Source organism: Piliocolobus tephrosceles, chromosome 6 (genome assembly GCF_002776525.5).
Source record: "Piliocolobus tephrosceles isolate RC106 chromosome 6, ASM277652v3, whole genome shotgun sequence".
NCBI lineage: Eukaryota > Metazoa > Chordata > Mammalia > Primates > Cercopithecidae > Piliocolobus > Piliocolobus tephrosceles.
Genome location: NC_045439.1, coordinates 62,059,633 through 62,072,653, shown reverse-complemented (window position 1 = coordinate 62,072,653; position 13,021 = coordinate 62,059,633). Strand labels below are relative to the sequence as shown.

The following is a 13,021-nucleotide window of genomic DNA, read 5'->3' as shown; positions in this document are numbered from 1 at the left end:
AAAAAAAAAAAAAAAAAAAAAAAAAAAAAAAAAAAAAAAAAAAAAATCAAGACAACAGAAGCTCTATTTTCTAAGTATTTAAGTGGATCAGGGTTTAATTTTATGTTTACAATCAATCCAAACTAATAATTGCTTGTTATGGATAAATTGTTATTTATAAAAGTAATATAATCTGACATTTTATATTTGTTTTTACAGATTTATAATCAGAGTCAGTCCAACAAAAGAAATATATGTAAAGCTATTTCAAGTAACAGGCAGGTCCTTCATTTTTACCAAAGAAGTCCACGAATGGTTCCTGATGGAATCAACCCAAAATTACACAAAATGTTCATCACACATGGTGTCTATGAAACAGAGAAGCCTTCTCGGAACTTGCAGCGAAAATCATCTATCTTTTCCTATAGGGATGGTAAATAAATTTTGCGTTTGGCACATGCATTTTTCTTCTGTTTTTACTTAGCAGATCATATCTTGATATAATATTTCTTGTTTGAAAAACTGAATATATGTTCTAAGTAATATATTATAGACATTATCTTTGGAAAGTCTATAAGAGATTGTTCATGTGGCAAATGGAGAGACACTGGTAGTATAGAGTGACAGAAACTCAGTGCTGGGGAAAATTAAAAATACCCTACCAACCCAGAGAATGTTCTCCATAAAGTTTAGAAAAGAAAGAAAACAGTTTTATTTTTGAATAAGCATTAAACCAGATTACAATGTGCACTGAAGACAATGTACTAAGATAATACCAAGACAGAAAGAAATTCCCTATATGTATCCCCATGCACTTAGAATCCTTTACATACATGTTGTCAATATTAATAGTAACTTGTCTTCATGTAAGAGGGCACCATTTGCTATACATTCTTTCATAGTTTATCCTGTATTTACCTGGTAATTGAGGTAACCATTTGCGTTAACTGGTTGCCTTTCTCAAATATCTTGAGATATTTGCACTATGAAAGTGAGAAAAAAAGTTTATTTTTTGGATTTTACTTAATCTCTAAGGCGGGTTTTAAACTATCATAAAAATCATATAACTGTATTCTAACATTTAGAAGGAACCTTGGGAGTCATGTGGTCCAATTACTTACCAAGGTAGGAATGCTTCTGCAGCATTCTTGTTAAATGCATACCCAGTCTTAACTTGAATACCTCTGTTTATATAAATTATATTTCTTTAGCAGGTTAATTCCATTGTTGAATGGCCCTATATAGTAGAAGACTCTTATGTTGAAAAATCTGTGTCTTTGTACCTTTTTCCCAATGATCTGGTTTCTTAGATAAAAAGTACAGTTTTCATCTTTTGTTTACCTTTATAAGAGTACTGTATATATTTTAAGGCTATACCTTTTATGTTTGTTCAACTGTTTGTTCCACTGTTTTCATACCATGCATTTTTTTTTTGTTTGAGACGAAGTCTTGCTCTGTCGCCTGGGCTGGAGTGCAGTGGCGTGATCTCGGCTCACTGCAAGCTACGCCTCCCAGGTTCATGCCATTCTCCTGCCTCAGCCTCCCCAGTAGCTGGGGCTACAGGTGCCCGCCACCTCACCCAGCTAATTTTTTGTATTTTTTTAGTCGAGACGGCGTTTCACTGTGGTAGCCAGGATGGTCTCAGTCTCCTGACCTTGTGATCTGCCCACTTCAGCCTCCCAAAGTGCTGGGATTACAGGTGTGAGCCACCGTGCCCAGCTTTTTTTTTTTTTTTTTTTTTTCCACATTTTTAAAAAGTTTCTTACACAGTATTTTGGAATACCTGAGACGTGATCCTAGCTCACTCAAGCCTCAGCTCCTGGGCTTAAGAGATCCTCCTGTCAGCTTCCTGTGTGGCTAGGACTACAGGGATGCAACACCATGCCCAGCTAACTTTATTTTTTTTACACTTGGGGTCAATCTGTGTTGCTCAGGATGGACTCAAACTCCTGGCCTTAATTGATCCTCCCTCCTAGACCTCCCAAGGAGGAGGTGTCAGCCACTGTACCCAGCCAGTTTCCTGATTTTTAATTCAGTAGCTTCTCAGTTTTTCTGCTCTAATCTGTATTAGCCAGAGTTCCTGCTTTGTACTGTTTAGCCTTTTCAGTTTGGTGATTCTTAGAGATTATAGAAGCTGAAAGGAATGAATGTACTATACATATTTTTAAATGTCTATTATGTCCTCTTTTAAAGCAACAAGTCTGTTCCCCCTACACTTTACTCCTTTTGCCCCCAACCGCCATTTATGACTTAAGATACATACATACCCTTTTTAAAAGTCTTGGCCTTTCTTGCCCACTCTCAACACCCACACCAAGCTTCAGATGAACTTTCCAGTACTGCTATGATAGAATCATAATACCAGTTTTCATCTGTGAGTTATTTTACTCTGTTTCATGCCAGGTCTTAGGCAACCAAATGAAAAGAGTCCAAAATAAGCCAGGACTGAGAGCCTAGCTACCTGGCTCTGTTCTGTTAACGAATTCATTACCAAAGGATGGCTCCTAGACAGATGGGTGCTTTCAAATAGGTAAGAGAAGTTTAGGAGACATTTAGAAGCATGAAGTGATAAACCGAGTGGTTTTATATGGAGAATACTAGTTTAAAGAAATAGAATGACGGCTGAGGAGTTTGAGACCAACCTGGGCAACATATCAAGACTTCATCTCTATAAAAAATAAGAAAAGTAGGTGGGCCTGGTGGCATGAACCTATATTCCAGCTGCTGTGGAGGCTGAGGCAGGAGGATTGCTTGATCCTAGGAGTTTGAAGTTACAGTGAGTTATGAATGTGCTGTTGCACTCCAAGCTGGGTGACAGACTTTGAATGGATATTGTGGGTTTTTTTGCTTTGCAGATTTTTAAAAAGTCTCTTTTCCATTATTTTTTCAACTTACAGGAATGAGGCAAAGTAAACTAAAGAAAGATTGGTTCTTATCAGAAGAAGAATTTAAATTATGGAACAGACTTTATAGATTAAGAGACAGTGATGAAATTAAAGAGATAACATTGCCTCAAGTTCAGTTTTCTTCTTTACAAAATGAGGAAAACAAACCAGTAAGTTGAATATATTTTCAGATGTTCTTTTTCCTCCTCTCATTTTAATGCCAAAACCCCTCAGATGTTCTTTGTAATGATAAAGCAATAGCTTTGGGAATAATGAGATAATTGTGATTGGAATGTCAGCTTACTTTTAGAAATTAAGAATGTAATCCGTTTAAAAAATCATTACAGTCTAAGTTTACAAAACTACTAATTTTCCTGTATTATTTGTTGTATATATGTATTTAACCAACTGTGATATCTTTATATAAATTATGCCTTTCTTTCATTACTATCATTTAAACATTTCTATATAGGCATAATGTTACATGGTTGTCACTTTACTCTGTGATATTCCATAGTTTGTTTGACTATTTACCTATTGTGTTTTGGGATTCTTTTCAACTTTTTTTATTTTTTAAGAGACGAGGTCTCGCTCTGTTGCCCAGGCTGGCCATCAGCTCCTGGACTCAAGTGATCCTGCTGCCTCAGCCTCCCAAGTAGCTGGGACTATAAGTGTGCACCACTGCGTATGGCTTTTTCAGTATTTTACTAACATAAATTATGCTTTCATAATTATCCTTGTAAACCATTTTTTAAAAAATGTTAATAGTTTTTGGGGAACAGGTGGTGTTTTGTTACATGGATAAGTTCTTAGTGGTGATTACTGAGATTTTGGCACACCCATCATCCAAGCAGTGTACACTGCACCCAGTGTATAGTCTTTTATCCCTTGCCCCACTCCTACCCTTCCCCCCAAGTCCACAGAGTCCATTATATTATTCTTAAGCCTTTGTGTCCTCATAGCTTAGCTCCTACTTCTAAATGGGAACATACGATGTTTGGTTTTCCATTCCTAAGTTACTTCACTTAGAATAATAGTCCCTAACTCCATCCAGGTTGCTGCGAATGCAATAATTTCATTCCTTTTTTATGGCTGAGTAGTAGTCCATGATATGTGTGTGTGTGTGTGTGTGTGTGTGTGTGTGTGTGTCACATTTTCTTTATCCACTCACTGATTGATGGGCATTCAGGCTGGCTTCATATTTTTGCAGTTGCAAATTGTGCTGCTATAAATGTGGGTGTGCGAGTATCTTTTTCATATAATGACTTCTTTTCCTCTGGATTAGATACCCAGTAGTGGGACAGCTGGATCAAATGGTAGTTCTGCTTTTAGTTGTTTAAGGAATCTCCATATTGTTTTCCATAGTGGTTGTACTAATTTACACTCCCGCCAGCAGTGTAAAGGTGTTCCCTTTTCACCACATTGACGCCAACATCTATTATTTTTTGATTTTTTAATTGTGACCATTCTTGCAGGAGTAAGGTGGTATTGTATTCTGGTTTTGATTTGTATGTCTCTGATAATTAGTGATGTTGAACATTTTTTTATGTTTGTTGGCCATTTGAGTTCCTTGTAGATTCTGGATATTAGTCCTTTGTCGGATGCATGGTTTACAAAGATTTTCTTCTCCCCTGTGGGTTGTCTGTTTACTCTGCTGTGCAAAAGCATTTAGTTTAATTAAGCCCCATCTATCTTTGTTTTTGTTGCATTTGCTTTTGGGTTGTTGGTCATGAACTCTTTGCCTAGCCAATGTCTAGAAGAGTTTTTTCAATGTTACAGAATTTTTATGGTTTCGGGTCTTAGATGTAGGGCTTCGATCCATCTTGAGTTGATTTTTGTATAAGGTGAGGGATGAGGATCCAGTTTCATTCTTCTGCATGTGGCTTGCCAAATATCCCAGTATCATTTGTTGAATATGGTGTCCTTTCCCCACTTTATGTTTTTGTTTGCTTTGTTGAAGATCAGTTGGCTGTAAACATAAATTACGCTTTCATAAGCATCCTTGTAAACCAGTTTTTATTTTTTGTTTTGAAATTATAGTTAAGGCCGGGCGCGGTGGCTCACGCCTATAATCCCAGCACTTCGGGAGGCCGAGGCAGGTGGATCACCTGAGGTCGGGAGTTCAAGGCCAGCCTGACCAACATGGAGAAACCCTGTCTCTACCAAAAATACAAAATTAGCCAGGATGGTGGCGCATGTAATCCCAGCCACTCGGGAGGCTGAGGCAGGAGAATTGTTTGAACCTGGGAGGCGGAGGTTGCGGTGAGCCGAGATGGCGCCATTGCACTCCAGCCTGGGCAAAAAGAGCAAAACTCCGTCTCAAAAAAAAAAATAAATTATAGTTAAAACTTTAAATTTGATGTTATTGTTTATTTTGTTTATTATTAACAAATTCTTAGTTAACTTTGTGAAAGTCAAGAGAACTGATCAAAGGTTGTATGTGTGCTTGGAGAGCTGGGAAAACAACCTCAGAAAAAATTTCTTTTAAAATATTTAACTATTTGTTCTTAACATGGAACTATATAAACAGCAATATCATCAACTTGTAAGTCATATAACAGTTATTTAACAAATATATTTTAAAGGGCGTATTTCTGCTTTATGAAATTATTTTCTTTTTTTCTTCTGAGATTTTAGTTGGGAATATCTAAATGGATCCAAATATGTTAAGCTGATTATATGTGTATCGAGTGTTTTTTAAAATTAGTTTGTGAAATCTCAGTATGTTTTCCTTATTTTTATTACTTTTTAAATAATTAAGACTCAAGAATCAGCCACTGGAATTCGTCAACTCTCTCTCTCTGAATGGAGACTGTGGCAAGATCATCCTTTACCTACACATCAAGTTGATCACTCAGATCGATGCCGCCATTTTATAGGCCTTATGCAAATGATAGAGGGAATGAGACACGAAGAGGTAAGGTTTTATTATAACTTTCTCTTGCTGGTATGATAGTAAAACTAGAGTACTTATCTTTTATTTTTGTTAATTTGAAGTAATAAGAAATATTTTGTTTTTCTGTATAGTTCCTTGTGATCTCAATAAGGAATGAGTTTTCTGCCTTAAGAGAAGAAATAGATTTAATTAATTAGAAGAAGAATGTCATCTGTAAATATTGATGGACCACAGTAGAATTTTAATATACTTAAATGATTTGTGTAAACTGCTTGTAAAGCTAATTTAGGATGCTTTTGGATTCGGATTTATTGAAATACTCTCTATCATCTAGGTTATTTGATATCTTTCTTGTATCCTGGTCCTGGTTTAGAGAATTATAGATTCCTTGAGCAGTTCCCTGATTATTCTTCCTAGAGTCAGCATAGTGAACCAATTATGAGTGTGAAATCCATCGTGCCTGGGTTAGAATCCTAACTCTGCCTCCTACTGATTGTGTGTTTGTAAGTTATTTCACGCCTCAGTGTTTCAGTTTTATCTGTAAAATAGGGATAGTGGTAATACTTTTTTCATAAGGTTGTTGTTAGGATTAAATGACCTAATATATGTAAAGCACATAGTAACTGGCATATAATAAGTACACAGTAAATTGTAGCTCCTATTTTTATTATTAGCGTTTGGTCATGCATACATGTAAATAAAGTAGTTAGATGTGGATCCCAGCAAAATGTGTGCAATCAAATTAACATATATTTATTGAGTGCCTTCTGTGTGCCACACTCTGTTACCTGCTTTATGTCTATAACCGTGAGCAAATGAGAGAAAATATTCTGTTTATGTGGAGTATATATACTAGCAGGGAGACAGACATTTGCTCACATTAATGCTTATTATATTTATTACTCAAAAAAGCAGAGAGGTCTGGGCGCGGTGACTCAGGCCTGTAATCTCAGCCCTTGGCGATGCCGAGGCGGGCGGATCACTTGAAGTCAGGAGTTTGAGACCAGCCTGGCCAACATGATGAAACCCTGTCTGTACTAAAAATACAAAAATTAGGTTGGTGTGGTGGCACGTGCTTGTAATCCCAGCTACTCAGAAGGCTGAGGCAGGGGAGTCACTTGACCCCAGGAAGCAGAGGTTGCAGTGAGCTGAGATCAAGTTACTGCACTCCAGCCTGGGCGACAGAGCGACACTTTATCTAAAAAAAAAAAAAAAAAAAAGGGCAGAGAGTTAACTGCTTAAACCTGTAAGTAATAGAGGAATCCTGATTAAAGTAGCACTCTTGGGGGAAAGAAGGGATGGTGGAGATTGTAGTTTTAGCTTATAACTTAGACATAAGTAAGGCTTAGAAATTCACTATACAAATTCTTGGTTAGGAACTTTGTTACAAACAGAAGTACATTCCAGGATAGAACCTAGTAAACATACAGGTACTACTATGTTGGACATTCTAAAAGCTATTCTTAGTTTACTGTCATTGAAAGAGTAAATTTAACAAATGTATATGGTTTTTATTAATATATATTTTTAAAATATCTATTTTTAGGAAATTAGAATAATTCAATTAAATGTTAGAAATGCAAAACTCACTATATTCTTACGTATTCATTCAATTTGTTCTTCCTACAAATAGTTATCAAGGGTCTTTTGGGTATTAAATACCGGGGGTACAAAAAAGTTAACTGATTAATGATAACTTGATAGTTTCACAGTAGTATACTTTATAATTTTGATTTATCGAAATAACTTTTAAGGCATAAAAGAATATCATTGGAACAATGTAATAATAGAAATATTTTAATACAGAGTGAAACTCCTCTCTTAGATTTGGCTTTCTGTTTTGTTTTGTTTTGTTTTCCTGTGGCTTTTTAAATTTTCCTTGTTTATAGGGAGAATGCAGCTATAAATTGGAAGTTGAATCTTATTTACAAATGGAAGATGTTAGCTCAACATTTATTGCTCCCAGGAATGAATCTAATAATCTTGCCAATGACACCTTTATCACTCACAAGAAATCGTCATTTTTAAAGAACATAAATCAGAGCAGTTCGTCCTCAGTGATAGAATCTGATGAAGAATGTGCTGAAATTTTTAAACAAACTCATATCAAACCTACAAAAATTGTTTCCTTAAAGAAAAAACTGTCTAAAGAAATAAAAAAAGATCAGCTTAAAAAAGAAAATAATCACGGGATTATAGATTCTTTAGATACTGACAGAAATTCTACTGTTGAAAATATTTTTCAAGAAGACCTACCAAATGATAAAAGAACATCAGATACAGATGAAGTTGATGCCACATGTACTATTAATGAAAATGTTATTAAAGAGCCATGTGTATTATTAACAGAGTGTCAGTTTACAAACAAATCCACTAGTTCATTTGCTGGAAATGTTTTAGATTCTGGTTATAACAGTTTCAGTGATGAAAAATCTGTTTCATCTAACTTATTTCTTCCATTCGAAGAAGAGCTTTATATTGTTAGAACAGATGATCAATTTTATAATTGTCACTCATTGACAAAAGAGGTACTAGCTAATGTAGAGAGATTTTTATCTCATTCTCCTCCGCCTCTCAGTGGACTCTCAAACTTGGAATATGAAATTGCTAAGGGTACTGCACTTGAGAATTTGCTTTTCTTACCCTGTGCAGAGCATTTACAAAGTGATAAATGCACCTGTTTGATGTCACATTCAGCTGTGAATTCTCAACAGAATTTAGAATTGAATTCACTTAAATGTATAAATTATCCGTCTGAAAAAAGTTGCCTTTATGATATACCTAATGATAATATTTCTGATGAGCCAAGCCTCTGTGACTGTGATGTATATAAACATAATCAAAATGAAAATTTAGTACCTAACAATCGTGTTCAAATACACAGAGGCCCTGCACAGAATTTAGTTGGAGAGAACAATCATGATGTTGATAACAGTGACCTCCCAGTATTGTCCACTGATCAAGATGAAAGTTTACTATTATTTGAAGATGTTAATACAGAATTTGATGATGTGAGTCTTGCACCCTTGAACGGTAAAAGCAAATCTTTACGTGTGTCAGACAAAACTGCTATTAGTGAAATGCCTCTGGTCTCTCAGTTATCAGAACTTTTGTTGGACAATAATTCTGAACCCCAAGATCCAGTCACCCATGATGATAATAGTTTTAAATCTCATGATGATCTGAGAAGTGTACAGGAAGAAAAAATGAAGAATCATGAGGATATTTTTGATTGCTCTATGGATTTATTTTCTGTTACCTTTGATTTAGGATTCTGTAGTCCAGATTCTGATGATGAAATATTGGAACATACATCAGATAGCAATAGACCTCTGGATGATCTATATGGAAGGTATTTGGAAATTAAGGAGATAAATGATGCAAATTATGTTTCGAATCAAGCACTAATACCAAGAGATCATAACAAAAATTTTACTAGCGGAACCGTTATTATCCCATCAAATGAAGATATGCAGAATCCAAATTGTGTACATTTGCCACTGAGTGCAGCAAAAAAAAAAGAATTGTTATCTCCTGGTTATTCTCAGTTTTCTTTACCAATGCAAGAAAAAGTTATGAGTACACCACTCTCTGAATCAAACACATTGAACTCATTTTCTAAGATAAGAAAGGAAATACTTCAGACACCAGATTCTAATAAGGGAAAAATAAATCTACAAAGATTCAAAGAAGCATTGAATTCAACTTTTGATTATTCAGAATTTTCTCTAGAAAAGTCTAAAAGCAGTGGTCAAATGTGTCTGCATAAATCCTGTCATTCTGTTGAAGGTAAGATTCCATCTTTATAAAGTCTATAACTCTTTCTAGAATAATTACTCTAGAAATACTTTGGTAATTTTTCCAAATGTAATTTTTTAATACATGCTATAATATAAATATTGAATTAGATAATTGTTGTGTTATATTTTTCTTAAGGTGATATTACTAATATTAGATTTATTTTGTTTACGTATACTTACGGCATGCATGGTATGGAAAAGGTTATTCTTGCTAGACATTATGAAATACACGAAGATGTGTAAGATCTGGCTGTGTCTTGGTTGTAAAACATAAATTATGTGACATATTTATATGTATTTGAAAAGATGCCAGTAAAATGTGGAAATAACTACCAAATGAATAATAAGATAGTGACTGTTTAGGAGGTTCAGAGGATGATGAAATTTTGAGTTTGATTAGATTGGAAATTTTTTTTTTTTTTTTTTTGAGATGGAGTTTTGCTCTTGTTGCCCAGGCTGGAGTGCATGGTGTGGTCTCGGCTTACTGCAACCTCCGCCTCCCGGGTTCAAGTGATTTTCCTGTCTCAGCCTCCCAAGTAGCTGGGATTATAGGCACCCACCATCATGCCCGGCTAAGTTTTGTATTTTTAATAGAGACGGGGTTTCACCATGTTGGACCAGCTGATCCGGAACTCCTGACCTCAGGTGATCTACCCGCCTCACCCTCCCAAAGTGCTGGGATTACAGGTGTGAGCCACTGCGCCTGGCCAAGGTTTTATATATAGTGTAGATTTTCATTTTGGTTCCTTGGGAGTATTTATGCTTTTGGTATGTTGAAGATACTAAAGACATAATTTAGGTATTATAAAATGATAAAAGCGAAGGGAAAGAAGGAAAGTATGATTTTGAGAGATAGTTTGAAGTAATAGTTTTATGTAGCAAAATATTTGAGAAATAAAAACTGTATTCAGATGATTAAGACCAGACCACAAAAAAAACAGAGAAATCTCTGGGTTTCTGTAATCTAACCATTACACTTACAGGAAAACTAGAAGATATAGTGATAGATGTTTGATATGAAGTCCTGCTGTATAATACAACTCTATAGGTTATTATATCAAGTCATTTATGAATTTTACTCCTTATGTTAAAAGCTGAATAAAAAGTAGCTGTAGGATAAAAGGAAAGTTTCCTCTGTAAATCTTTTCCTTACATTATTCTCGTTAGCATAGAGGACATGGTTCGTGAATGTTCTATTTAAGATGAAAGCATGTTGGACGTAAGTTCTGGAAATACGCTTAATTTTCAAAACCTGACTATTCTATATAGTCTGGGGTTGTGCCATGACATATATATTTTTACAAAGTATATGATGCCTCTGAGCCTTCAATATTTGCTTTAATACCTCTATTGAAGTCCATGTTAATGAGTGAGATAATTTTTCTGGTTTTGTGTCAGATTTGCACAAAAACATTTTTTCTGGGATTGTACTTAACTACAAATCGTGGGCAAAATAATTACAAATACAAATACAAATCAGGAAATTATTTATTAGAGAACATTTAGTTATTTTTTATTCTACTTATTTCAAAGAGAGAATTTAAGCTCATTTTTCTGTATTATATATGAAAAACATAGTTGATTAAAACATCATGAAAGCACTGAAAAGGAAAGCTTCCTAGAATGAGTTGATTACTGTAGCTGAGTCCTGCATTTAACTTTGGCTTTCTTAGAAGGTAATGAAAAAAGAAAAACTAGTTGATTTATATATTGCTCATCTGCAAAAAGGAAATCACTCAAGTTTGTCTGTCTGGGTAGATGTTTTAGTAGCAGAATATGAGGAGAAATTTACTGAGTAGTTTTGTATTTGTTATCTATTGCTGTTTAACAAAGTACCCCCAAAAAACTCAGTGGCCTGAAATAATCAGTAAAATAAAATAAGCTTCTTAGAAGGCCTGTTGTTTGAGAGGATCTGTGAGGAGCTTCTTTAAAATCCTTAATGGGCCTGGTGCAGTGACTCATGCCTGTAATCCCAGCACTTTGGAAGGCTGAGGCGGGTGAATCACCTGAGGTCAGGAGTTTGAGACCAGCCTGGCCAACATGATGACACTTCATCTCTACTAAAAAGACAAAAATTAGCCAGGCATTGTGGCGCATTCCTGTAGTCCCAGCTACTCAGGAGGCTGAGGCAGGAGGATCGCTTGAACCTGGGAGGCAGAGGTTTCAGTGAGCCGAGATCGCGCCACTGCACTCCAGCCTAGGCAACAAAGTAAGACTATCTATAAATAAATAAATAAATAAATAAATAAATAAATAAATAAATAAATCCTTACTCTCTGACTAAATGGTACTGTAAGGCACAATCTTTGATTTTTTTTTTTTTTTTTGAGACGTAGTCTCGCTCTGTCGCCCAGACTGGAGTGTGGTGGTGCCATCTCAGCTCACTGCAAGCTCTACCTCCCGGGTTCACGCCATTCTCCTGCCTCAGCCTCCTGAGTAGCTGGGACTACAGGCGCCTGCCACCGTGCCCGGCTAATTTTTTGTATTTTTAAATTAGAGATGGGATTTCACCATGTTAGCCAAGATGGTCTCGATCTCCTGACCTCACGATCCGCCCTCCTCGGCCTCCCAAAGTGCTGGGATTACAGGCATGAGCCACCATGCCCGGCAATCTTTGATTTTTAAGGAGGTCTTAACAAAGGATTTAAACTACACCCTCAGCTTCATAATATATTCCTGGCTGTCCTTTGGGTTTAATCTTTGCCTAGAAAATTTCTTTCTTCTTTTTTTTTCCTGGAGACAGAGTCTCACTCTGTCACCCAGGCTGGAGTGCAGTGGCCAGATCTCAGCTCACTGCAAGCTCCGCCTCCCAGGTTTATGCAATATTCTCCTGCCTCAGCCTCCCGAGTAGCTGGGACTACAGGTGCCTGCCACCTCACCTGGCTAGTTTTTTGTATTTTTTAGTAGAGACAGGGTTTCACCGTGTTAGCCAGGATGGTCTTGATCTCTTGACCTCGTGATCCGCCCGCCTCGGCTTCCCAAAGTGCTGGGATTACAGACTTGAGCCACCGCGCCCGGCCGAAAATTTCTTTATTTTAGCATTGTTTGCCATCAGGAGAGGCTGGGAGTTTTCACAATCAACAAATTCTAATTATGTTTGTCCTTATGTCTTTCTTTTTGCATTTTGGTCTTATAGCAAAAAGCAACATTTTATCTGGAAGTCTTAGCTAGATTACCTCTCATAGATTAGGTACATTTTTCCTTTTTTTTTTTTTTGAGACAGTCTCACTCTGTCGCCCAGGCTGGAGTGCAATGGCACGATCTCGGCTTACCTCAAACTCTGCCTCCCAGGTTCAAGCAATTCTCTTGCCTCAGCCTCTCAAGCAGCTGGGTCTACAGTTGCCTGCCACCACACCTGACTAATTTTTGTATTTTTAGTAGAGATGGGGTTTCACCATATTGGCCAAGCTGGTCTCGGACTCCTGACCATGTGATCTGCCTGCCTCGTCCTCCCAAAGTGC

At 36.3% G+C, this 13,021-nt stretch overlaps 1 protein-coding gene across 5 annotated transcripts in view; it reads left to right on the top strand.

The window, feature by feature from the left end:
• FANCM (FA complementation group M) overlaps window positions 1-13,021 on the top strand; it is a 75,599-nt gene that overhangs the window by 40,883 nt on the left and 21,695 nt on the right. For all 5 annotated transcript variants that reach the window (XM_023222666.2, XM_023222667.2, XM_023222665.2 and 2 more), the window contains 4 exons: window positions 199-412; window positions 2,877-3,034; window positions 5,626-5,781; window positions 7,650-9,549. In XM_023222666.2, coding sequence (XP_023078434.2) covers window positions 199-412; window positions 2,877-3,034; window positions 5,626-5,781; window positions 7,650-9,549 — 2,428 coding nt within the window. The remainder of the gene's footprint in view (window positions 1-198; window positions 413-2,876; window positions 3,035-5,625; window positions 5,782-7,649; window positions 9,550-13,021) is intronic.